We start from the raw sequence: 27,736 nt of genomic DNA, 5'->3' as shown, positions 1-27,736 counted from the left end.
TATACTACTATAAGTCTGCAGCAGCAAAAACTGTTTCACCAGGGAAATCAAACCAAAAACCTCTCTCATAAGAGAAAAGATAAAGGATAGAGTTTTACCGCACAGACATATGAGGAGAATGAGTCAACAGCAATGGTTTGACCTTCAGTGAGCTAAAGTTAAACAAAGCTGAGAGAAAATGGATAAGCAAAGAAATCTAGAGGAAAAAAAGCAGAATCTATGTTGCTCCATCTTTACGCATAGGCTTTTATGGCAAAAACATGAGGCCAATTAAGCTTTAAACCTTTAAGAATCACAGACTTAAATAACTTTATATATTTCCATATCTGAACTCCCTCTGGTGTCATACAAAGGATTTCTTATTTTTGTGTGTTCTGTTTTGCCAATATAGGTCTGGGAATAGATGTCCCAGAGCTAGATGATGGCCCAATAGATTTCCTTTACAAGCAGACTAATATGACTGTTGTCATAAGGTTTTGCTAGGTACTTGTATATTAAACTTTTATTTAAAGTTATTTTGGGAGTAAAATCAAATACAACAGGGATGGAAAGGGAGGTGAGAAAGAAAGAGGGTATACAAACCAAGAGATAGAAATAAAGACAGGAAACACCGCATGAAAATAAGAAAAATTAACACAGAATGTGCTGGTGAAGATTCTCAGTCATCCAGGTCATAGTATTCCAAAACATTACAGTTAAAAAAACAAACCACTAGACTTTGTTTTCCTAGACTGAAGATGTTTCGCTTCCCATCCAGAAAGCTTTCTCAGTTCAAAATACAGCAAACACACAGAATATATACAGGAACTCCTACATATCTCCTCCCACACCTGTATGATATGAGAGGAACTGAAAACAGAGAACATAACAAAAGCAAAAAGACAATAGACAGCCAAATAAAACATCAAGAAAAAGCTTCAAGAGCAGTGGGTATCCTTTAGATATCCATGTGTGTGGGTGGCAAAACCTATGGGGATTACACAATATTTTTTTTTAACTGCAGCTTGGTGTTTAGTATTACTGTGTATCCATGAACACCTGGAACCCAACTCCTGTGGTATGAAAGGATGGGCATGCTGGTGTATAAAGGATTTACAAATGTAAATCCACACCTGATATAAATCAATAGCAGGTGTGGGTGGCCCCAGACTCACCCTACAGGGGCCTACAGGGCCCTGGACCAATAAAGAGCCAATCCTAGCCCCAGATATCTAGAGGCTGCCCAGATCATTGGGACAGAAGAAGGGTAGACATAGGGATGGCCCCTCCACCACTGAAGGGCTGGCAAGAGCACCCAGAGCCAGACCCCTGATGGACCAAACACTAAAGGGGCTCAGAGGCCATAGTGCCTAGGTCGCTGGCAGCCTGTCACCCCCAAGGTGGACCCATGTGAGAGCCTAGGGGTCCAAGGCCTGGGGACGCACCACCCCCTAGTGGGGACCCCACAGGCCCAGCCAGGCAGCCACCGGATGAGACGGTGCCCACCGAAGTACACAACTATATACCTAAGGACCATCAGCATGTCAGCAAAGATTAAATATACAAATATATAAAGGATTTCTGACTAAATTATGGCACTTTTTTGAGTTATTATATAACTTGTTTGACACAATTTCCCTGGGGGAGGTGTTGAAGGAAAGATATAAGATGACAAGTGGAATAAGACACAATGAAAGTTTGTGTAAGTGAAGCTGCTGCCAAAGTCTTGGATCTGTCAAGTGGATGGTGGTGTGATTAAATACTGACAACAATGTTTGTGTGTTGATAGTGCCTGAAAAAAAATATTTTCAAGCTCAAAAGGGACTAAGTAATGATTATCAGGACAAACGGTTGGTGTGTATTGCTTTATTTTAATGCAAGCATATAATTTGTATAGTTATAGGATGATGTGATAGTCCCTTTTAAGAGCTTGCTGAAATGAACTTCATTAAGATGGTGGGGGTAGGGGAATTTTTGGCCCAGGAGAGAACCATGACCCCCAATTCACTCCTATTCAACAGCCACAGATCAAACACTGGTAGACTGGCAGCATTATCAAACTCTTAACCAATTTACTATGAATATAGTGTGGATATTTACATAATTAATTATAGGCTTCACTGGCTGAGTGTTACCATGGTAACCATGACTGACAAAGCGCAATGACTGAATTAATTTCCTCTTATCTTCTTTTTTTGACTCAATCAAAGCTCTGCCTACCTTGATCAGTAGCCGGATGGTCCCTGAGGCCTTATCGGAAAGATAGTACCAAAAGGACAGCTTGCAGATAGCACTTGATTCTTTCCAAACCGAACTCTTTATGTGAACTCTGTCGCCTTTCAGTCCCACCGGCGTCGCCTCCAAATACACAAAATGGCCTGGAGAGGCAAAGAAGATGAGAGGAGATGAAGGAGAAGAGTAATAAGGCCAAAATTTAAGAATCTATTAAACCCACTGGAAAACTGCTTAAAACTGCTACTGGTCACTCGTTGTTTGTTAAGGAAAATTCATAAAGAGGGAAGGAACATTGTAACATTGCTGAATTGAAATCAAAGAAAGCATCTGGAAAAGTCATCTTTATGTCTGAAAGCACATCTGGCCACTGCTTCGAATAGTACGTTTTAATCTGTTCACTGGATAATTTGCTTAATGCTTTGCAGAAGTGAAAGTGATAATTACCCTGTTTTATTTGATTATGTTAATCTTTAATTTCCAGTCATTTACCATTACACCAAAGACATATTTACAAGAGTTATAGCCAGATATTTAGTTGCAAATGTAAAAACACCCTCGTGCTTTTCTGGGGTTTTCTTCTTCTGGGATACAAAACAATGGTAGAAAAACAGATGTGAGGGGGCTGCAGATTGGACAAAGTATCAATTTTCTAAACCTAAATAGAGGTTCCTAATTAAGTAATCAGATTTAATTCATTTCTCATCAGATTACTTCCAAAAGATTTAAAGAGGATGCAGGCATCTCATATTCAGCATGCAATGTTCAACAAGTTAATGCTAATAATCACACTACTATGCTCCTTGGCATTCAATATTCAATATTCATACTCTTCTGCATTTAATACTAATTAAATATAATTTGATGCCTTGTAGCTATGAAGTTATTCTGATAACAGTATGTGTGTTAGTTTTAAAACCCAAGTTTTATACATTATTATAAATTAGTCTTTTCCTAATTATTTTTACACTTCTTGACTACTTAGGCATGTTTAATAATTAGGATGGGTTAATTACCAAGCTTTACTTTGGTATTTATTTAAATTGTTTTGATTGCAATGCCCCTTTTCAAAGAGATTTTAATGACATTTAGATTAATACTGTGAGTTCCCAATTTTAGGGATATTATCATACTGTGTCACAGCTCATTGATTGAGTCTGTGCCCTGAGTAGAATTTTCTTTTTATCCATTTCTCATTCATGCTGTGATAAAAATCAGACCTTAGTAAATAAACAGCAATCTAAACACTTTATTTAAACAGATTTATTGGCTGTGGACTAAATTTGATCCCATACCGTTTTCATCCTGCAGCGTGTGATCGAATGGTGGCCGTATACTTTGTACAGATCCGGTACCAAGTGCCCACTCAAAGTTATCAGCCAGTGAGCTCTTCCAGCCACAGAGGCCGTTCTCAAAAGAGCAGGAGGTGCCACAGTCTTTCTCATCCGTACCATCGCCACAATCATCCTCAAAGTCACACCTCTGCTCTGGTGTGAAACACTGGCCTTTTCCACAAACAGATGCGCCTGGTGGACAGAACCCTGGAAAAAAGACGATAAATAATCTCAATGATCCCATATGCCCTTATTTGCACATTGATTAGTTTTCTGTGAAGGGCTGTTCAGCTTGTTTAATATTCAACTCAGTGATGTATTCAAGGAATAATATCTTTAAGATGTTTCAATCTTTCTTGGTCAGAGGTCAGAAAAATCTTCTGGCCTTGGTAAGATAATCAAGTTACTACCTGCTCTAAAATTAATTAGAAAGCTTAAAGATAACAGTTATCTTAAGCTGCAGACTCAGGAATAGTGTAACTAAAGGCAGGTAGCAGTGTGAGAATTAAACTTCTTTCATCAACACCACTGAAAACAGAATGTATATCCAATAGTATATCCAAACAGATCAAATATATAGCTTTGAACTAAAAAAGACAGGAAGCACAAACACATGCCTTCAAACGTCTTCAAATCTTTTGACATATAAATCATAGAAGTTTCTATCTCTTTTTTTATATTCAACACATCATGTTTCAAACTTAATTTGCAGTTAATATGTGCATTATTTAATCTGCCAGATTTTACTTTTAAAAGATGGTTAAACAGAATGAAGAAATCTGGACACTGAAAAAAAACAACTTTTCACAAGATTAACCAGCATCCCAGCAGTGCTGTTAAACCTTCAAGGCACCCTTCTGTGCACAGAGCTGTAGATTCTCTAAGAGGCTTAGAAAGGACACAGGAGCATGGAGCTTTAGGCTCAAATCACTGTATCATTGATGGCGATACTTGGAAGGGGATGGTGGTGGGGGATCTGCTTTTATTGGAGCCTAGCATTCCAGCAGGGTCAGTGCTCAGCTTTAGGGTGAGGGGAATGTTAGAAAGGAAGAAGGGTGGTCTCTGTAATTAAAGACGAGAAAGGGGTGTAAGTCCTTCCTAATCCTTTGTTTCTCTTGAGGTGCAGAGAACCAGAAGCAATGTGACCCAACAAAAGGAACAGAGGAAGCCAGGAAGAGGGGACTCCTGACTCCCAACTGTCCCCTGCATTTTAGAGAAAAAAACATATATTACAGAGAGGATCTTCTAAATCAGTCACTGCCTCTCCACACCTGTCACCCTCTCACTGTTACCCATACGAAAAAATGCATTCAAAACATGTTCTATATGGATTACTTCAGGGTCATGATCCGATCAGCTGCCCTGAGGGACATACTTCCCTCTAGTGGATGGATTTTAATTGAACTTGGTATTTCAAACAAAAGTAACCAAGTAAGATAAACTGTAACAATCAACTTGCTCCTGCTTTGCACATTCTGGCTCATCATTATGCTGCATTGTGTCTGCACTGTCTAAATAAACTGTTTCATCTTGTTTCAGCTTTTGTTCATTCTCTGAGACTAATCCCACACAATCATGCCCTCCACCTATCCCCATATTTCCTTATTACTTTACCTAAGAGTTATCTCATGAGCTGGTCAGCACCTTTTGTTGTACTACACAAGATTAAAAGGACAGTTAATTGTACTATATTCTAACATTGGTTGACTGAATAAAAAATTATGAACCTTCCGTATCTGATTTGTGAATTGTTCTGTTTATTTAATATTGACAGGATTAACTTTTTAATGCAACACAATTAAAAACAACCTTGTGTCTGGGAAAATAATATATTAGAAATGTCTCATATGACTGAGGGAAAATTAAATGCATTTTAGGGGAATCCTTTGTAACAGACACACAAAGTATAATTTCTTCATATAAATTAAGTCAATGCTAGTAAAACTGCCTTTTGTTGAAGTTAAAGCTGCAAATTTTCCAAAGAATGTCTCCACAAACTTTTCAAAGAAAAAAAAAACTCATATTTTTGTCTGTACTTCTTTCTAAACTACTTCCGACTGAGTCATACGTACACATTTAGCCGCCGATTTCACCCCGAACAGTTGCCTTGTTCATTCAAATAAAAATCTTCCTCACAGCATGATTCCGCCAACACTGTGTTTCACCAATCCAACAAAGTGATTAGGGTGTGACTCCTACACAGTTTCAAAAGGCCTTCTCATTGCTAATAATATTAACTTTTATAAGAAAATTGTTTTTGCAAGCTTTTATTTAGGGGTATAACTTCAATCTCTATCTAATGTAATTATAAAAAGACATTTATAAAACAAACCCTCGTGAGCCCAGCAGGGATAAGCATGATGGAAAATGGATGGATGGATGGATTTATAAAGCAACAAAAAATATGTTCATTGCAAAAATATGCCATTATACATTCACCTGTTTAAGCATAATGTTTTTCTTCCCGCTGAAACTGTTACATTCTGTTTCATTAAAAACAAATAATTTTTCTTCAGTTCCTAATTTTATTGAAACATTTGACATTTTTAATAAGTATAGACCTTCTTTAACCACTATACAAAATACCTCTTTCATGGAAAATACATTGTATGCTTGCTTTAGACTATGCTGAGGAAAAAAATATGGTGGAAAGGCAAGCTATGTTTGAACACACTGTACTTTCCTTTAATCGTTTTCTTCCAATTATCCTGGACCCAATATAAAATCATGCTTCCAGCACTTTCATTAGGCAGAGAACACTGCTGCATGTTTAACAAGCTGATAATGATCTTAATAAAGAATGGACATTTGCTATGCTGATTTGTTTGCTTCTAATTTTCAAGGTTTTATTTTATGGCGTTGGATAAATCATATACATGCTCACATACTCCAATGTGAGCATTCATAACTGTATTAAATGGAAAACGAATTAGCATATTATTCATGAAACAAATATGATAATTTTTATGATCCACTATAAAGTGGCTGTATCGTTATGAGAACAAACAAAAGATGCTTCTGGGGTGCAGTTCGCCTTACTGCTGCATCAGGTGATGGTATATAGACTGAGGCTTGGCAGAAAAAAAGCCCCTGAGGAGCAATGGTCTGCAATTACAGTTCCTGCTGCCTCTTGTCTCATCTCTATTACTGTACATCCTGCCAACATACGGACAGAAAGATCTGGTTTTAGCTACAATTCCTCTCCTCGCTTCCTGCTCAATTACTGAGAGCCAGTGGATGTACTGTAAACTCCATTTCAGTCTTTAAGTGCTTTTATTACTCTTTCTGCTATAAGTTCCTCATCTATCATCCATATGTATTGCCAATATTTGAAAAAAAAAATCATTTCTATTTGCTTTAGCATAACATCACAAAAAGGGTTTAAGGTTATGTCTGCTATTAATGGTTAGGTTTATGGTTAGAATCAGAGTTCGCTGATAGAATCTAAAGGAAAACTAATTGAAGTAAATGCAACCTTTAGAAATGTAGAGGCACGTGGAGCCACACGTCTTGTGGATTGTTGACATCCACAAGACAGATACAACACCACTGCAGAAGACCTCCTGTTGATTACCCATTAAGGTAGTAAATTGTGGATCTGACACATTTATAAATAGCCGCATTAAAATAAAAAAGATCGATATTGTACTGAAAAGCAAGGGCTCCACAGAAACACAAACAAATGTCTAAAAATGAAGGATATAACTAAAGTTTCGGTCTTTGTTGTTTACGAACCCTCCAACAACTGCATCTCCCATGATATTTAACTCAACAGTTGAGCCACATCTTTAACAGACCCTTTGTAACCAAAGAGACAGAGGTAATAAATCTGCTCATGTTATTTTATCATCCCTTTTAAAGGTTCCCTCATAAAATAGGTAGGTGTTTTTGAGAGATGAGCCAGAAAAAGACTGTAGGAAGCTGATTTTACACTGCTTAGATGACATTTCCCTACAAAATCTGACAAACTATCTTAACACTTTGCACAAACCACATTGTTACCATAGAATTTCCAAGCAGATATAATTAATCTGACTGCCAAAAGTGCCACAGCAAAGCTGATTAAAATTGCGCCTATCTACAGAGAATTGATACCCTTCCTAAAATCAGGAAAATATTTTAATTGGACTCTTGAGGTATATTTTGTCATGTTAGCAATGATTTTTAAAATGCGCAATTAGATTAAAAGGAAATCTGTCCTTCAGGAAATTAAATGTGCTGCTATTTAATGAAAATCTTAGAAGTACTATAGAGAAGGCAGTAAAACACCCTGGTAGTTAAGAGGCATGAAAAGTAACTGAAGTAAACTTTAGTGCAGCTGGAATCCTTTTTTTTTTTTTTTTTTACTGTAATGCATTTAGGGGACGAATTGTGCGCTGTTGACTTTCAGTCTGACTATGTTGTTATGCAGCATCCAAAGGTCACAGCTGTTACCTGGGAACACGACACACACACACACCCAATGCCTGAATGGATTTTATAGAGCTGTATAAAGCTCCCTTTACAGCAGAAGTTTTACTTATCGCTGATCAGAAAGCACACACTGTATTTGGGTTCCATTAGGTGTCCCAACAGTTACTCTTAAGAAAGGATCAATACACTTTATTACGATTCTGTTATAAAGAACGCATATAACCTCGAAAGCAAAAAATAGATAAACAAATGTTTTAACTTTCATGTTTTGAGCACAAGCCATACTTTCTCAAGTATGAGGTTGATTACAAAACATCTGGCATCTTAAAATATATCTCAGCATTTTCCTTTCAATAACTAATCTTTTTACTTTCTACGGTACACATGCTTCACCAACACTGTTTACAGTGCAGGTGGTGAGCTGTTGACCTCGACTGGGGATGTCGTTGGGCAGTGAAAGGAGTACTTCGAGAATCTCCTAAATTCCATCGTTACGGCTTCCAGGAGGTCTATCCAGGAGATACAACCTAGGGACTTAGAGGCGGACTCCCCCATCAGCCAGGCTGAAGTCACTGAGGTAGTTAGAAAGCTTCTTGGTGGCAGGGCCCAGGGATGGATGACATTCATCCTGAGTACCTTAAGTCTCTGAATGTTGTAGGACTACATCGCTGCAATATCTCGGGGTGGGACGGTACCCCTGGATTGGCCAGTTGTCCAACTCAAAACATCTCATTCTCAGCTTAAAAGTATTCAAACGAACCAATTTACTAAGTTTCAAATTATTTTGCAGCAAATTCTATGTAAAGGGAGCAGAATAAGCAAAGGCCTTTTTACCCAGCTCAGTACTGACACGTGGGACAGAAATGCGGTTTCGTCCAGGTCACAGCACACTGGACCACCTCTATACCCTTTATCGGGTGCTCAAAGGTTCGTGGGAGTTCATCAAACCAGTCCACATGTGTTTTGTGGATTTGGAGAAGGCGTTTAAACATGTCCCTTGTGCTACCGTGTAGGGTGCTCCAGGAGTGTGGGTTGTGGGGCCCTCTGTTAAGGGCTGTCCGTTCTCTGTATGACCGCAGCAGGAACTTGGTTCACATTGCCGGCAGTAATTCAGACCTGGTCCCGGTGCATGTTGGTCTCAGTCAGGGCTGCCCTTTGTCACCGGTCCTGTTCACTACATTTATGGACAGAATTTGTAGGCACAGCCAGGGACCGGAGGTTTTCCATGTCTGGTTTTTGAAACTCAGGATATCATTTCTGCTGTTTACAGATGATGTTGTCCTGTTGGCCCCATCAAACCAGGACGTTTGGCGTGCACTGGGGTGGTATGCAGTTAAATGTGAAGCGGCCAAGATGAGGTTCGGCACCTTCAAATCCGAGGCCATGGTTCTGCGCAGGAGAAAGGTGGACTCCCCTCTTCAGGTCGTTGGGGAGTCCTTGTCTCAAGTGGGGGAGTTCAATTATCTTGGGGTCTTGTTCATGAGTTAAGGACGGATGGAGCAGATCAGTACAGATCAGTACAGCGTTAGCACTAATGCAGTTGTGGGAGCTGAGTAGGGGGGTAAAGTTCTCGATTTACCAATCAATCTATGTTTCCACCCTCACCTATGGTCATGAGATCTAGGTAATGACCCAAAGGACAAGATGGCGAATACAGACAGCCGAAATGAGCTTCGCAGGGTGGCTGGGTGCACCCTTTGAGATAGGGTAAGGAGCTCAGTTTGAAGCACTTTTAGAAAAGGCATAGTAGAATGAACAAACCGGGATTCACATGTAAAATAATATAATATGGTGTACTTTGTCTAGATGTTTATTAGTTTGCATCATTTTTCTTAAATAAACACATTCTCAGACAATAAATCTAAATTATTTTAAATATTAAACAAAATATAAAGCTGACTAATAGCTTCTCCATTAAATTGGTACATTATTTTTTAGATCTGTGACATTAATTGGACCATGCAAAACACAGATTTACCTTCACAAAGCCTCAAAAGGGCAAGATTTATGAACAAAAAGGAAACCTGTGCATAAAATTATGTTTGTTTTTATAGAGTGTTTTTATAATGTTTTTTGATTTTGGCATTCATATGAATATACTGGTGTGATAACGTAGTATATGTCTGATTGGTTTTTGGTATACGTCTATTTTTAACGTATAGCCCCCCCCCCCCCGGCGAAATCCCCACCAGCCGCCATTACGTTATAATTATGCACTTTGTGGTAATCTATCCCATTAATCCACTACAATTCTATGAAACTTTAGATTGTAATATGATAAAATGTTTAAAACAATGTTATCAATCTGAGTACTTCTGCAATAAGCTGCATGTTGTCATGCTTTAAATCAGCTCCTGCATTCTGGACAGTTTGTGTATAGAAATTACTGATTTAGGCTCACACACACTCCCTAAGGGGTCTAGTGGAGACAGCTCTACCCTGGCAATGACATATCTGAAATGGGAAAAGATAATCTGCTTATCCAACGTAAAAGAACTGTCAGGAATCATAGTTGACAGAAACTGTGAGGAGACAAAGGGTTAAAATCCTTGAACTGACCAGTGGATTAAATATTTCAATATAAATCACTGCCATCTCATTTCTGTAACATTATCAGTAGTTAAAAAAGAGAAAAGGCTGCATGTTAATTCATACCCATCCTGAAGTGAACTGTACCTGTTGGAGGAACAGACGGAGGAGGAGTGCTGTGTGTTATGGAGGCTGAAGGGGAGAGGAGGCATCCTAGAGAGAAGGAGATATCGTCCAGGCAGATGTCCCCCTTTTCGCTGCGCCCAACCTTGCCTTCAAACACGACCTGAAAGTCTGTGGAGGACCTCAGCTGGAGCTCTTTCATTTTCCAGTAGTTACCCTGATCTCCTGTCAGGTTCAGCAGGAGGTGAAAAGCTCCCTCAGTTTTAGTAAAAACACTGAGCGTCCCAACACCATCTCCAGACATGTGATAGTAGAAACGCATCTGCCAAGAAACACAGTATTTTCAGGATCATATTAATTTCTAGCATATTTAAGTAACTTAAATGAATATCATTTTCTTAGATATATGCTTCTACCATACCCTTTCCTTAGAGTTATTTAAAAAATATTGATATCTTTCATTTTTTTACTTATTTGAATTATTCTTAAATAAAAACAACAACAAAAAAGTGGAATGGAGATTTTAACAGAAACAAACAACATAAATCTTGGATTCGTTTTCCTTTTTTATTGAAAACATTAAATATAAAACCCTGAAAGAAACATCAAAATCCATTTTGTCACGATTCATTTCTTTTATATAAATTAAGTTTTATTTTATTTTATTTGATATTTCTAAAGGTGTGCTCTGCTTTTTTATTTTGCTACTTGTGGTTTTAATTTCTCTGGGCTCAGTCTCTCAACAACATTTAGTTTTAGTTTTATAACAATAAAGATTCTTGATTCTAAATTCATGAAACCACATTATCCCAGTTTGTTGTTTTGATATCAATTCAGAAAAATAAACAAAAAAGCAAATAGTATTTTGAATTTTTTCCCCCTTATTTCCAGTTTCCTAATAGCATAATATCATCATCTTATTTCATCATCCTCAGTAATTGATTTTGTCTCATAATCTCATAATCGATTTTATGTGTGTTAATGTCTTGACCCTTGTCTAACCTGTACAAAGTTTTATACTCATTCATATGCAAACTATTCTACACAGTTTATTTGAATGGTTAAATTAAACTAATCTGCTTAAACAAATCTAAATATTTAAACTAACTATTAATATGATTAAGTCATTTCCAGCAAACCAAATAAAGTAATTGCTTAGTTTTAATCTCCTTGGCCAATCTTTGATTTTTTTTTTTCTTGCTTGCTTTTTGTTAACAAAAGAAAAAACCCTCTAGAAACAGATTTTTTTTAATCAGTGACAGCTGGTCTTTTGCATTTTTCCTTCAGGGAAGAAGATGTCTTCCCGGCCCTCCCCTTCATTTCCTTCCTGCCTTCTCACTGACTCTATGATGGATTGACAATTCAAGATGATGATAAGACCTGCTTGAAACAGAGTAGGAGGGGCAGTCTATCAAGAAGTCAGTCCAAATGAAGGCTGACAGTAGCTAGCACACAGCTTCAAACAAGTGCATCAGCACATTTTCAATCCAACCTGGAGAGACTCTAACAGAGAAAAGATGCAATTAGAAAGGTGGAATTGGCATGAAGGAAATAAGTTATTTGGCGCTTGGGCTCCGGCAGAAGAGTTTGATGCTGTAAATAACCATTCACATGGGTGAGTAACTTAGGAAAAAGATTAGAGCCCTTTCGGGTCTGGTCACTGGTGGTGGAATAAGCCAGAGGATAATTGGGACTGAGAACAGCCTGAAAGTGAGGGAGGAGATTGGGTGGAGGTGGGTGAAACTTTGCTGGCATGGAACAGGGAAGCTTGAACAGAAGCTAAATGAAGGTGATCATGAAAGATGATTGGCTTCTGAGGAGGTGCAGTCCTGATGTGGATTGGGTGGAGATTGATGTTGGACATCAGTAGGTGGTTCAGGTGAGGCTGATAATCAATCAATCAATCAATCAATCAATCAATCAATCAATCAATCCATCCATCCATCCATGCATCCATCCATCCATCCATCCATCCATCCATCCATCCATCCATCCATCCATCCATCCATCCATCTTCTTCTGCTTATCCAGGACCAGGCAGCAGTCTAAGCAAAGATGCCCACACTTAGAACAGAATAGAATAGAATTCAACTTTATTGTCATTGCACTGTCACGAGTACAAAGCAACGAAATGTGGTTTGCATCTATCCAGAAGTGCTATACAGGATATAATATTATTACAGGTAATAATAATAGTTAGGGACTGTAAAAAGTTGTGTATAAATGTAAATATAATTATGAATATGGGAGCTACATGCACAGATTATACAGATTATATAGAATATACAGGAATGTTAGGAAAAGGCTTATATATGTATTAGCAGGTTTATAATACAAGATAAATAATGGCTGATAAGATTTACAGATTATATACAGATAATATATACAGATACTGTTTGAGGATGCGTTATTATTGTATGGGGGGATACAGTCCTTATAGTTGTGTCAGGAGGTGTTCAGGAGCGTGACAGCTGTGGGAAAGAAGCTGTTCCGGTGCCTGGTGGGTCTGGTCCGTAGGGTTCTGTAACGCCTTTCAGAGGGCAGAAGGGAGAAGAGTGTGTGTGCAGGGTGAGTGAAGTCCTTGGTGATTTTCCCAGCCCTTTTCAGACATCGCTTCCTATAGATGTCCTTGATGGTAGGGAGTGGTGTCCCGGCGATGTGCTGGGCAGTTTTCACCACCCTCTGCAACAGAGTCGGCAACAGAGCAGTTCCCATACCAAACTGTAATACAGTTAGTGAGGATGCTCTCAATGGTGCAGCTGTAGAAGTTCGTGAGGATCTCTGAGGACAGGTGGTTCTTCCTTAGGGTCCTCATGAAGAAGAGGCGCTGGTGCGCCTTCTTGATGAGTTTGGAGCAGCTGGTCCTCCAGGTCAGGTCCTCGGAGATGTGGACTCCCAGGAACTTAAAGCTGCCCACATGCTCCACCGCTATCCCCTTGATGTGGATGGGTGGGTGTAGGTCAGCGCTCCTCCTGAAGTCTACAGTGAGCTCCTTGGCCTTCTCTGTGTTCAGCTGCAGGTTGTTCTTGTCGCACCACTCACCCAGACGGTCCACCTCCTCCCTGTAGACGGCCTCATCGTTGTCTCTGATGAGGCAGATCAAACTTGATGATGGCTTTAGAGCCATGGACAGGTCTGCAGTCATGGGTGAGGAGATGTACTTCCCAATGTACACATACTTCCTCCAGCTGCTCTGGGGGGACCCAAGATGACACCAGGCCAGCTCAGAGACATACTCCCTTCAGTGTGTCCTGGGCCTTGCACAAGGCCTCCTCCCAATAGGACATGCCTGGAACACCTACCGAGGGCTCCTCCTGGGTAACCGAGTTCCTCACCCGATCTCGAAGGGTGCGCCCAGCCACGAAGGAAACTAATTTCGGCCGCTTGTATTCGTGATCTTGTCCTTTCAGTCCTTACCAAGATCTCATGACCATAGGTGAGGCTGGTAACCTAGATTGATCGGTAAAACAAGAGCTTTACCCCACGACTCAGTTCCTTCTTCCCAATGACAGTCCCATACTGCGACCCCATCACTGCCAAGGCTGCACCCATCTGTCTGTCAATCTCACGCTCCATCCGTCCCTCAATCGTAAATAAGACCCGAGATACTTGAACTCCTCCACTTGAGACAAGGACTCTCCAACGACCTGAAGAGGGGAGTCCACAAAACACACGTGGACTGGTTGGGTGAACTCCCACGAACCGTCGAGCACCCGATGTAGGGTATAGAGCTGGTCCAGTGTGCCGCGACCTGGACCAAAACTGCAGTGTTCCTCCTGGATCTGAGGTTCGACTATTGGTCGGATCCTTCTCTCCACCGGCCCGGAATAAACCTTACCGGGGAGGCTGAGGAGTTTGATCTCTCTGTAATCGGAGTAGACCCTACGGTCCCTCTTTTTAAAGAGAGGGACCCCCACCCCGGTCTGCCAATCAAGGGGTACTGTCCCCGACCGGCACGCGATACTGCAGAGATGTGTCAGCCAAGACAGACCTACAACAGCCACAGGTACTCAGGATGAATCTCATCCACCCCCGGGGCACTGCCACCGAGGAGCTTTCTAACTACCTTGGTGACTTTAGCCTGGCCGACGGGCGAGTCAGCCTCTAAGTCCCCAGCCTCTGCCTCTTTGGAAGGTGTGGCGATGGGATTGAGAAGATCCTTGAAGTACTCCTTCCACCGCCCAACAACATCCTTAGTTGGGGTCAGCCGCTCCCCAGCCGCACTGTAAACAGTGCTGGTGAAGCACTGCTTCCCCCTCCTAAGGCGGCAGACAGTTTGCCAGAACATTCTTGAGGTCGACTGATAGTCCTCCTCCATGGCCTCTCCGAGCTCCTACCAGACCTGAGTTTTTGCCTCTGCGACCGCACGAGCCGCAGCATGCTTGGCCTGCCGGCAGCTTGATGGCATCCTTTACGGCCGGGTGCCACCACCAGGTTCCGGGATTGCGGCTACGTCAGGCACCAGAGACCTTATGGCCACAGCTACGAACGGCCGCATTGACGATGGAGGAGGAGAACATGAAGCACTTCAACTCCATGTCTCCAACCTCCCCTTGGATCTGGGAGAAACACGTCAGGAGAGGGGAGTTGAAGACCGCACTAACAGAGGGACCCACCTTATGTTCCCAACAGACCCTCACAACACGCTTAGGCCTGCCAGGTCTGACCAGCTTCCTCACCTGCCAGCGGATCCAGCTCACCACCAGGTGTTGATCGGTTGACAGCTCAGCCCCCCTCTGAGGCTGATAAGAGTCTTCCATATTGAATTTTTTCATAAGCTTCATTTTTAAAGAATTTTCTTTTCTTGTTAAAAATTAACCCCAGAAATTTCAGGCATGGTTACAAGTACTTCAACAGATTTACTTATCATTTAACATTTCACTCAATAAAACTTTTTTTTTAGTTAATTTAAAAATGTTCTGCCTCTGTGTTAAATATTTAAACACCTTTGATTATAGTTGAGTGAGAGACAACACTTGCTATTATTGGATTTAAGTGATATAGCTGATAACATCTTGTTAATTCATAGACTCATGGTGACAGACATAACTGAAACTGGCAAATCAGCCAACTATATTTTTCATTGCAGCCATCCTGTAGAGGGGCTGCACTGATCTCAAAACATTTGTTTAATTCTGCTATGGGGAACAGTCAGTGGGACAGAGTGAATACATGTTCAAAGATACGCTAATGACATCCGGTTTGTGTCCTAATGACCCTCTGTCCCCCCACCCCCACCCCATACCCTTCTCCTAAAGAGCTGAGGATCTTCTCCACTGCATGTTTGGAAACTTTGTTAGCCCTCTACAAATGCCCATAAACTGGCTACCAGAAAAAAAAAAAGGCTGTAAAAATACTACCAGGGTTTGATGCTTACATAAGTTAGCTCCAAATAAAACCAACTCAAAACCAGTTTAAACAATTTAAGCATACATGAGAGTAAGTTATAATAGCCCACACCTAACTACAGCTGTAACGGAGCTGCCATGTAGTCTCCATGGCGACTGAGGCCGACATTATGAACTCTATTGTGGAATCAGAAACTAATGAACACATGAAGGAAGCTCAAAAGGACACAAGTACTGTTTTGAATATTGGTAACCAGAACCAGGAGGAAAAAACATGAGGTCACTAACAAATCTTGCAATTTGGTTCCATTCTACTTTACATTTTTAATTCAGATTAAAAGTGTGAATGTTACTTTGTGTATAAATTTAATGTTAAATTTTCATACCTATAAAAAGTTTCTTATTATGACTGAACTATTTTACTCTATTCCCAGATATGTATTTGTATCACTTATACCTTTATTCATTCAGATCTATTTAGTTTCATTTAAAAATTCGCACTTTATGTGATCAGATTATGTCTTATAAAAATGTATTTAATGATCTGTGATGTAACCGGGGACTCACCTTGCACTGTGAACTCCTTCTGCTCAGTAAGGGTCCAATTAACCGGGCCGTGTCACCCACTGCCTGAGGGAATGAGCTCTCCAGGTAGAGGTAGTGTCCAGATGGATCTCTCAGAGTGTGGTCACTGGATGGTCCTGTCCCAATAGTCGGGGTGCTGCCTGCTTTGATCCGCCAATCAAAGTCATCCTCTTGGCACTGGTGCCAAGAACAGAGGTCAAATTCAAAATTGCAGCGTCCGCTGAAGCCCTCTGAGAGACAGCAATAAAAGAAAGGAACATCAATCAAGCTTTTCTAATGATCTAGGAATTAATCCTTCCTCAGAGATAATGAGGCTGAGGTCTCACTGCAGATGAAAAGGTCCTCATCTGAATTGTCCCCGCAGTGGTTAATGAAGTCACACAAATTGTCCTTAGGGATGCAGTGGCCATTAGAGCAGGCAAACTGCTCTGGTGTGCACGGCTGGTCTGATGGAAGAAGAGGAGAGCAATTCGGGAAGCTGACATCATCAATCACTACATCCCCCATGTAGCTGATCCCTCGTTTTGTCCTGAACACAACCTGATGAAGAATAATAGATCAAGGCTGTCATTCATGTACAGTATGTTCTTAAACAGCTTTTAAATCAATGTATGTCTAGATCCACTAATAAATTAGCTTATTTTTGCCAAAATGCATTCTGTTTTCTAGGTTCATCTATTATTGAGCATTACCATCTTACCTCCTTTGTGGTTTCTGATCATTTCAAAATAAAATTAATTTTTTACTTCATCAGATTTACATACAGATTTATGCATGGAATGATTTGTCTTGGAAGATGGCATTATGGTATCATAAATCATGTTATACTTAAGTTCAAATGGATTCTGTGAAAGTAACAAAAGGAGGAGACGCACCACTTGTTTGATATTAACAGATATTGTGAATAAAAGCTAATACTAATATGTCCCTCTTTATAAAAATGAAAAAGATATCACAGGTAATTTATAGTTTGTATCAGAAACCTTACAATACATCTTGGTGTATGTCGGAGTTAATCTACTACTAAAAGTAGATTTTATTCAAAGAAGTTATTCAAGTAATGGAGTAAATCTAACTAAATAGTACCCACTTATGTCAAAAACACACTAAAGATTAAGTCATCCATTGCAATTTTAAATATTTTATACACATAAACTTAAAAAAAAAGTAGTTGCAAGGTAAAGGGCCTCAATTGAAATCTTTATTTCATATTATAGTATTAGATACAAAGATCAATAGAAAAGGGCTAACGACCTGGAACTTATTGCTATCTTTAGTTGTTATTTCCTCATTTCCATAAAAGACATCAATCAATGACCCACTTCTATGATGAACCACATAATAATCAATCTAGAAAATCTCAACTGGCAGAGATGTTGGGTTTTTACATCTATACCGATCCTCAGTTAACATTTTTCTCCATATTTTAGACTAGTGTAAACAGCGTGACTCGTAATTTTGCATATTTCATACAACACATCCCAAGATTTAGGGATAAAACATATCCAACAGACCTGAAAATCATTTAATAACCCCAAAAACACTTCAGCCGGTCTCCATCTGTTGCCTTGGTTACCAGTTTGAGACCAAACCACATGGCTCGTGTTTTTGTGCCTGAGCAGCACCTGTAGATGAGATAAAAGAAGAAAAGCAGACCTTTAAGTTCGGATGGGATCTTGCTTTTAAACTAAGAGTTTGTTCAAAGTGTCTCTGGGGTTGTCTTACTTGCAGGGTTCCAACAGTGAATCCACTCATGTGATACCAGAACATCAGAGTACACTGGGGTCCGGTGGAGGAGATGACTGGTGTTTGGAGATCAGAGATCTGACCATAGGCACCGTTTGAGCTGTCTGCATACATATACCAACCCTTAGGGATGTTACTATTAAAGGAACAACAAAGAATAGTGATATTTATAATCATGATCAAATATTAGATACATTGTTTCATGATCTCAGCACTGATGTGTCTTGAGATGATATGTGTTATGAATTGAATTGAATTATATAAATTAACTGAATTGGAATTGAATTGATGTCTGGTCTGATTACTCTTTTCACACACCTGCTTAGCTCCGCCCAGTTCTCATTATGCGCTCATCTATTCCAGCTGCATTAGTCACTTTATAACAAGCCTTCATACAAGTCATCAGTGCCAGATAAATTTGAGCCTTTGGTAAGACTTATTCACACAGATTCTGTTATCAATAAAGATTCTGAAAAATCTGTTTGTCCGCCTTGAATATTGGATCCTTCAGTTCTGAGTCTGACAACATTCAGAGTTTTCCTATGATTTTTCTTATCATTAGTTGCTTCTCTATATGCATATTTCTAATTTTTGCAAATTTTCTTTTCTTCATCATGATCTGTTTTGGATGTGATGCAAAGTTTTTGTCAGAAAAAGCTTTTAAAAGGTAGGTCAAAGACTACATACTAAAAGGTTGTGAACAAATTATACATAGACTGTTTTATCTACCCACATGATAAAACACTAATAAGAGCAATAGCGTAACACCTACATTTTCTCCATTTTCTTTTAGAGAAGCAAATAAATACATAAATAGATAACAGCAAGTGAATTTTTAACATGATGCATTTATTACTTTTGTCAAATGTGCCAAGCTTATGTTTTATAACTCTGTATATTCTAATGAGCACAGTCAGGATATACATTTCAGATCACTTTGACATAGTGTGAGGCTCTTTTGATTATTAAACAAGATTTAATTAAGGGCTGCTTTAAATCTTAAAGGTTTTTTAAAAGATAAAAAAAATATTAAAGAAAACAAAAGTGATTTCTTGAATCTACAGGTTATATAATAACTGGATTTAGGTGTCGCAAATCATAATTAATGGTTTAACAAAGAGGGAACAAATTAGATCACCATTTGAAAAAGGCTTTTTGTATTTATTCAGCTTATGTTTGTCTGAAATTATAATTATTTTTGATGATCTGTTACACTAAAACATGTAAAAAATAAAAAATAAAAACTTAGAAAAAAAAGGGGATGAAACCTGTGGGGGAACAAGTGGACAAAATCTGAATTTGAGGAAGGCTGTAATGGCGTCCCTCTACAGACACTTAAACTCTTCAAAATAAAAGCCTTTTCCTTTCTATTTACTCAGTAGTAATATACTTTAATATGTGTTTGGGGTATAGTGGGTGACTCAGTGGGAAGAGTACTCACCCTGCAATGCAAAAGTCTTAGGTTTTATTCCATCTTTTTCACTCGATGTGTCACTGTTTGAGCAGGGCACTTAAACCCTAGTGGTCCACTGAGGTATATAGGTCTATAAATGGGTATGCATTTAGGGATGCAGTATATGGCTGTACTGTAAAGCATTTATATTAGATCAGTACGATTAGAATAGCATTGTGTTAACCTAACCTATTAACCATACGAACCTGTTCCCAAAGGTGTTATTAACATATAGGGGTAAACAATACATTAGTTCCTAATAGTCTATTTATGGGTTTAATTGAATGCATTGGTATAAAGAAGACAGTTCTGATGGGATGGATATCTCTGCTACATCATTATAATACAGAAATATTCTCCATTATGCCCCAGTTTTTGTAGAAGTACATTTTTGATTATTTTTTTAATTAGGTGGTGGTTTAACATCCTCAATTGTGTTTAAGATATATGATATTATAATATTATCATACAGATATACAAATATAGAAAAAAGTTTAAAATGTAAAATGTAACTGTAAATGTAACTCCATAACAAACCATTACAAAAGCAGTGGCAAAACTTGCTTGACAGATTTTTTTGCTTAGTGTGATTATTACGACCAATATTTGAGCTAAAGGCGTAATGTATAGACACTTCTCTGGCACTCACAGAGTGTGGTCATTTGTTGGACGGTGGTTCTGCTCTCCATCATGAATGCTTTCCCCCTGGTCAGCCGCCCAGCGAAATGCATGGCTTACACTGAAAGAATTGCTGACGACTTTCCAGCCGCAAGTATCCCCCCCTTCAAAATCACACTTTTCCTTTACTGAAACACAGAAACACATGCAACTAGAAAATGGCCAAAACTCCTCCTAAAATAGGGTAAAATGAAATTATTCTTTAGACATTTTACCACAGTTTGTTTCATCTAATCCATCAGAGCAGTCATTTTTGAAGTCGCACACTTGGTTGAGAAGAATACACTCTCCGTACGTTCCACATACAAACTGCCCCGCAGGGCAGCTGTGGGGTATAAACGTGGGGGTTGGAGTGGTCAGTGTAGGGGTGATGACTGAGGGCAGCTCTCCTGTGGTATAATACATTGAGAATAATATTAAAGCAGTGAATAACACAGACTGAAGAGCTGCTGCTATTAGGAGCTTATCTGATGTGTTAGAGGTTTACCATCAAACAGGTGACAGTCCAGAAAGGAAAGATCATCAATTGCAATGTCTCCTTCAAAATCATCTCCAACTGTGCCTTCAATTAATATCTAAAAAACAGGAATATTTAACAAACTATGTGCTACAGAAAATTATATGAATATGTAGCAAAAAAACATGTACCGTACATGTTATGTAGTACAATAAATATCATATGAAAAAGTCCTCCCTTGACAATTTTTGTAAAGTTCTTGCTATTTTATTACAGCTGATGTACAATTATTTAATCACAAAATAATTTAACTTTCATTAATCAGTGTCAATATTTCAAACATTTCTGTCTGCACTTAATAGATTAACAAACTGAGCTCCTGTTTCATTGGCACAGCAGAGGAAAAGTCTTTAGCTGCCTGTCTACTTAAAATCACTCATGACTGATGATAACAGAGGGTCCATCTCCAGTGATCGATGTTATACACTAAAGCAATTAAATGGATCTTCATCATGCAGTGTGGGAATGCATCCCTAAATTTGTATTATTTTCTTCACCAGGTATCCGTTGTTAGCTGCCAGAGAGATATGTTTTTGCTGATCTCAAGCTATCTGGGATTAAACAAAGTCCCTGAATAAAATTGATCCACAGTCAGATGTAATAAAAAAAGGTTTCAACTAAAGCTAGACAGTGAAGTAAATATCTGAGCACATTTAAAATCAAGTAGTTCTAGGTGTGTTTACAGCATGCTCATAATTTTTTTTTTTTTAGTCTATGAAATGTGTAAAGTTACATTATGCCATCTTTTTCATTTGTGAGATTTTCTTTTGCTGTACTTTTAGAACTGTATTACATATTGTTTGGGGCATATGTTTGCAAACTATGTATTTTGTTAAAAGTTACCTTCAAGGGGACCACAAAATCTTACGTTTTTTTGTAAGATGCAATGTATTTACTGTATATATCACAGATGTTTGTGAAGAAAATGTCAAGATTTAGCACAAGTAAACCGGACTAAAAACAGATGTAAAGTCAATATTAGGATGGCTCACCAGTGAAAACCAGTATGATTTAGTAAAAAAAAATGTTTCAATCATTTCAATCTTGCCTTTAATATTACATTTGACTTGTAACTTGTAGTTACTTGAAAACACTATCAAAAAGATGAATAAGTGTAAGTGGCCTTACTAATTTGTTAAAATGCTGTTTGAGTCTATTTCAGCATCCAGCCATTCCAAATACACACCTACAATTAATTTCAGTGATTCTCAGGGTCAGCTATATCAAGTTCATATTGGCATCTTTTAGATGAAGCAATATCCATTTTGCCAAGGTAAGTAAACCATATCTTTTCATCTTAGCAGGGCTGCTACGGTAATATTTATGTTAGTTACTTATGGAATGCATACAGACAAGCCCTGTATCTGCTGTCACTAAACAATTCAAGGTTTTTAGCAAAATCGATAAGCAACCATCAGTTTGTTATGTTCTTATTATACATCCGGAGATTCTATCTCCTTATTTAGATGTATTAAAATGTTGTATATATTGTACATAAAAGCAATAGGCTACTTTTTCAGGGTGCAGTTGGCAGATAATAGATTTTTTTCCCCTAATGTGGCCATGGATAGCTGACCATATGGCCCTTATCAAAACCTGCAATTGACGTTTTGTAGGACTGCAGCAGGTGCAGTAAATTACCTTATTTTAGTATCTAATAGTTCCCAGTGAGCTTCCTATGACATACAAGAAAGAAAAAAAAATCACACATAAATGGAAATGTCCAAGTTATGCAGGACAAGGCAGAGATGTTTTAAAAGGTTTAGTTTTTTTTTTACTATTCTCTAAAATGGGAGCTAAATTATACTGAAAATGGGTTAGTGAAAGCTTTGTGTCACATCAGACCTTGAAAATGAATGACTATACACCTGTATGGATGCATGTAGGACACACATTAAATTGAGTGTGCATTTACATCTGATGTTAATGGAGTGCAGGATTTGGTTATCTGTACAAGTTCTGCTGTGTCGTGAGAATTCACAGCAGTAATAATGAAAATATTATTTCATTAAGGCAGGTAGACCAACACAGTGAGAGGGGGACGTTGGTAAACAGTATGAAGACACATGGCGGATATAAAAGTACATTTAAGGACTATAGAAAATGACTGAAATATGGAGAATATATTGAATGTGTTGGATCTGGTAAGTATAAAAATGACCTTTTATGCAGTTTTTGCTGTAGTATCACTATAGTTAATACATTTACAATCAAAGGATGGGGAAGGGGCATCCATTACTGTAGGTGACTCTTCCTACAATGCAGCAAGGAGTTAAGGTGAAGTGATTTGAAAACCTGTTTAAAGGGCTCAAAGTAGTAGAACATTTTTAAAAATGTGTAAAACAAAACATGAATGAGAGAATTAAGTTTATAAGACATTGGTATCCATAAAAGGAATAATGTTGACAGTTGCCTATTTGTTCTTTAAGGTGGACAGTGTCAAATGTGCCTGGCTGTTTGTTTTCTGGACAGTGCCGCCTGTGGAGCTGGTTGACAGTTGCCTTTTGTATCTCTACTTCTTTCCATATGCCTGCTTCTGTCTCCTTTAACCCCAGTCAGCCTCGACATGATGGCACTGAGACTGGTTCTGCTGGAGGTTTCTTCCTGTTAAGAGGGAGTTTTTCTTCTCCACTGTCGCTACAGTTATGCTTGGTGTGAGGGATTGCCTTTGAGTCAATGAGTCGATGCAATCAGCTGGTTTTCTTTAAATAGAAAACTTTCAATCAGTTTGACTTTATGATCTGATTGAATTGTCTCTGTAAAGTGTCTTGAGATGACATGTGTTGTAAATTGGCACTATATAATAAACTGAAAGGAATTGAATTATCTTGCCTAAATGAATTTGACTCATGAACAATAATGAAAAATTAGAGGGGGTGGAATTTTATAAGTGTTCACCTGTACCCACTCATTTTTTGGACTTGTAATTTAATTGATTTGTTTTGATGCATTTTTTTTTTTACTGATCCCTGTTTGACAGGATATAGCTTTATTATTTATTCTTTCTGAATGTCATAAAACATAAATTTCATTCATTCATTCAAAGTCTGAAATATTACTGAGATCACTTACCTGGAAAGGTTGAGCACTGTGCAGGTAGAGAGTCCTCCTGTGCCATACATTTCCTTGGTTTCCATATTTTACCCAGAGCAGCAGGCCACGGCCTGTGGCAGTGGTCCTCAGGTACACTGCCAGGCTGAACACATGTGACCCAAACATGCAGTAATGGAAGCGAAAGGCACATCGATGGAGGCTGGACGAATCCGTATCCTCTCCTGGCTGGAAGGTAGGTTCAAAGACTGGGCTCAGAAGCACAGCTTTGTCGTTAAACTCCCGGGGGGTGGAAGACTCAATGTAGAGGTAGTGGCCTGACACATTCCCGAGAGTGTGGTCCTTCCAAGGGCCTGTGTTCAAGGTCGGAGTTGGACCTTGCATGCGGGTCCAGTCAAACACGTCCTCTCCGCTTGTTTCCTGCTTCCAGTTGCATAGTCCCTCTTCAAAGTCACACTGAATTTCTGGAGCTGATCAAACAAAAAATGCTTTAATGTTCCTCAATTAGGAAACAGAAAGCATTAGATTTCGTAAACTTTGCCTAAAACATAGGAGCAATTCCTCAAAAGATTTTGAGGAATTGCTTAAAAGGCCTTGAAAAGTGGAAAAAAAACCTTCCGAATAAAACACAGTTCCGGTACAATTTTAACATATAAAGCAATTTTTAGTAACAGTCAAGAATGAGTTAAACAAATAGGGGGAAAAAAAAACTATTTTCAAACATTGTTATCATTATCAAAAGAAAAGCCGTTCAAACCAACTTGACATTGGTCATACCATTAAGGAGTGGTACTGTACGTTGTCTTTTACACCATTCGTCTTGGCAGAACCATTCAATGCTGAATTATTTTTGTTTTAGACATGAAAACCCTTTATAAGATCAAGCCACAACATCCTATTGCGATTTAGGTCAGGAACTGGACACTTCAAAACTCTTTCATTTTATTTGTTTGTATGTTTTTTTTAGATCACACTTTTTGCTGCATAACCCAAGTGTCATGATCTTGGTGCTGATGACTGGCTTAATTACTCATTTCATTCACCTGCCCAGCTCCACCTGATTTCTTATTACCTTTCATCTGATCAACCTGTTCTAGCCTCTATTTAACCTGCCTGCTTCGAGTCATCAGTGTCAGATTATTAGAGCCCTTGGAGAGAGTTCTATAGTGTATCAAAATGTTTTCTGATTGCCTGATCCTGACACATTCTGCCTCTGGACCCGCCTGTTCCTGTCTGATCTGTTTGCCTGACCTGTTTTGGACTCCTGGTACAGTTGATTCTGCCTGTTTGCTGAGCTTGGAGCTGCTTCCTGCCACCTGTATTTCCCTCTTGAACCTCTGCAGACTTCTGATCTCCTGGGTCTTACTCCTGAGCACATCCTCGACCCCGGCTTTGGCTTCGCCCTCTAGATTACAGTGCCTTACTTCATCTGCCCGGGTCTGGTCTGCTTGTTTTCCGTCCTCCGAGGCTGCTGTGTCTGGGACACTCACCAACCCACTGGCTGGATCCAACCTCATTCTCTTGGCAACGACTGACCTATTAAACCAGGTTAGTGACTCACATGTTTATAATCATCCTTTGTCAGATTAACGTTGTCACTAACCTGTGTTTCCTTCCTTCAGATGTTCCTGCCTTTGACGCCCTAGCTGCTCCCTGCAGATCCAACTTTTAAGTAATCTATCTGTCTGTCTGAATACTTGGTCCTCTGTTCTGAGCATCTACATCTGAGAATCTGAAAAGCGGACTGTCAGATATTTTTATGACTCCACATATTACAGTGAATCATCCAGGAAAAATATCTACAGTAGATACCATCATAATGCCAGTGCCATTTCATAAGAAAGATGCTATTTATATTTAACCTACTTCATGTTGTCATCCAGGTTCTATCCAAGTGATTTTAGCAAATACTTTTTCGCTTATAGAGCCAGGTTTGGTGTATCTTTTTATTATCTTTATGGATAAAACAATCAGTTTTAAGGTTTGTGTATAAAAAATGATAAACAAAATAAGAAAAACTAATGTCTGAATTAAGAGATATTTTCAACAAAGCTTTACATAAATATCATTCTTCAATTTATGCTTATTTGTTTAGAGATCTGATTCTTATTTCCAGAAGTGGTGATACTCACAACATCCTTCTTCATCTGATCCATCCCCACAGTCATCCACAAGGTCACAGAGAAACAGGCGCTCCACGCATGCTTTGGTGTGCACACAATGAAAATGTGTGGGCTCAGGACAAACAGCCACTGCCGGTGGCATCGAACAGTCCTTGAAGGAGATATCATCAAAAGCAGAGATGCCATCGAACACACCGAGGCTGATTTTAGCCAGAGCAATCTGGAAGGGCTCGGTGATGCGGCCCAGCTGAACGGTAACCTGGTTCCACCGTCGTCCTTGATCGTACAGGGTCGTCCAAATGACAGTTGTGTTTTCAGTTCCTTTGAATCGAATGGACATTTCAGCAGCCCCCACAGATACACCCGAGTTATAGTGCCTGAGGGGATAAGAAGTAGATGGAAGCAGAAACTAAACTGATAAATATATCCAGCCACGGTAAGGTGTGCATTCTGAGGTAATCTACTGATTCTACCTATGATAATGCATCCTGCATGATCTCCAGCCATATTATGTGAGCAGTGAACAAATGGGATTTATTAAGGTTTCCATTTTCAGAATTCCTAAGACCATTAGGCAGACATTTGATAAATCCCTTAATTTATGAGCTTTTGGGACATAAAGCCGTCTCAGCATGATATATTTACTTTAATATTTATCACTGCATTTCTCAGTAAAATGAAAGAAACTTTAAAAGCATAAAGGGGGGGGTTCTTTAAAACAGAGTTCACCTGGAAAATTACTGTCTATATTAAAAGTAATACAGTGTAAAAAGCAAAAACAATTCAACTGAGCATCAAAAGAAATGAGTATTATAAAATTGTCAACTGAGCACTCATGTCTAATTTTTTTTAATTCTAACCCTAATTAATTATTCTTTGTGCAGCTCAACATAAAATCATAATATTGACGACTGATGAAACCAACAGTCTATTAATTTAATGTTTCTGAAACTAGACAAAGCTAAAGCTGATATCTATCCTCAGTTAAGGTCATATTCAAATTTCACTTCCAGGAGTGTCACACAGGGAGGCTGGTGACATGAGCAGATCATGTTTTCTGCCTTTGTTATCAATGCAGCTGCTTATCGCTAAGGGGTGTTGCACTTGTCAGGACAGCAATTCCTAAACCCTGTGGTGGACATTTGCATGCTGTCATCTCAGGAGGGGTAAGCGGTGGTCCATACTGAAAAAGCATTAGGGATGGATGAGATTTGCCCTGAATAGCTCATGTCTCTGGATGTTATGGAGCTGCTGCAACTTGTCCCTTGACTGGGAGGGTATTTTTCCCCCTATTTGTAGAAGATTACCAGGGTGTATAAAACTATAAAGGGATCACAATCATCAGCCTCCTCAGGAAGGTCTATACCAGGATTCTAAAGTTTTTCCTCTTGCATGCATCTACATCCTCGTTACATTCCATGTTTCAGACATCCAAAGTTACAAAAAGTCATGTCAGGGAGATGACCCCTTGTAGTGAATATAGTTAGAGAGTAACCCTTTGAAAACTTTTAGGGACATCAAGATGTGATCAGGGACTGGTCCAAGTATGACTGTTTCCAATGAGAGCAAATTTTTTTTCTTACTTTTCAGGTAAGCCATTGACTACTTATAACCAGCCCACAAAA

At 39.0% G+C, this 27,736-nt stretch overlaps 1 protein-coding gene across 1 annotated transcript in view; it reads right to left on the bottom strand.

The window, feature by feature from the left end:
• The window catches only part of malrd1 (MAM and LDL receptor class A domain containing 1), a 66,738-nt gene that overhangs the window by 28,582 nt on the left and 10,420 nt on the right, over positions 1 to 27,736 (bottom strand). Inside the window, exons 8-19 of the mRNA XM_015377454.1 lie at positions 26,121 to 26,488; positions 24,010 to 24,458; positions 20,908 to 20,995; positions 20,636 to 20,809; positions 20,392 to 20,548; positions 18,269 to 18,425; positions 18,058 to 18,168; positions 16,870 to 17,083; positions 16,526 to 16,773; positions 10,635 to 10,932; positions 3,507 to 3,752; positions 2,200 to 2,357 (exon numbers count right to left, since the gene is read on the bottom strand). Coding sequence (XP_015232940.1) covers positions 2,200 to 2,357; positions 3,507 to 3,752; positions 10,635 to 10,932; positions 16,526 to 16,773; positions 16,870 to 17,083; positions 18,058 to 18,168; positions 18,269 to 18,425; positions 20,392 to 20,548; positions 20,636 to 20,809; positions 20,908 to 20,995; positions 24,010 to 24,458; positions 26,121 to 26,488 — 2,668 coding nt within the window. The remainder of the gene's footprint in view (positions 1 to 2,199; positions 2,358 to 3,506; positions 3,753 to 10,634; positions 10,933 to 16,525; positions 16,774 to 16,869; positions 17,084 to 18,057; positions 18,169 to 18,268; positions 18,426 to 20,391; positions 20,549 to 20,635; positions 20,810 to 20,907; positions 20,996 to 24,009; positions 24,459 to 26,120; positions 26,489 to 27,736) is intronic.

The sequence above is a fragment of the Cyprinodon variegatus genome, unplaced genomic scaffold (assembly GCF_000732505.1).
Source record: "Cyprinodon variegatus isolate N-32 unplaced genomic scaffold, C_variegatus-1.0 Scaffold154, whole genome shotgun sequence".
NCBI lineage: Eukaryota > Metazoa > Chordata > Actinopteri > Cyprinodontiformes > Cyprinodontidae > Cyprinodon > Cyprinodon variegatus.
This window is presented reverse-complemented; position numbering and strand designations above follow the sequence as displayed.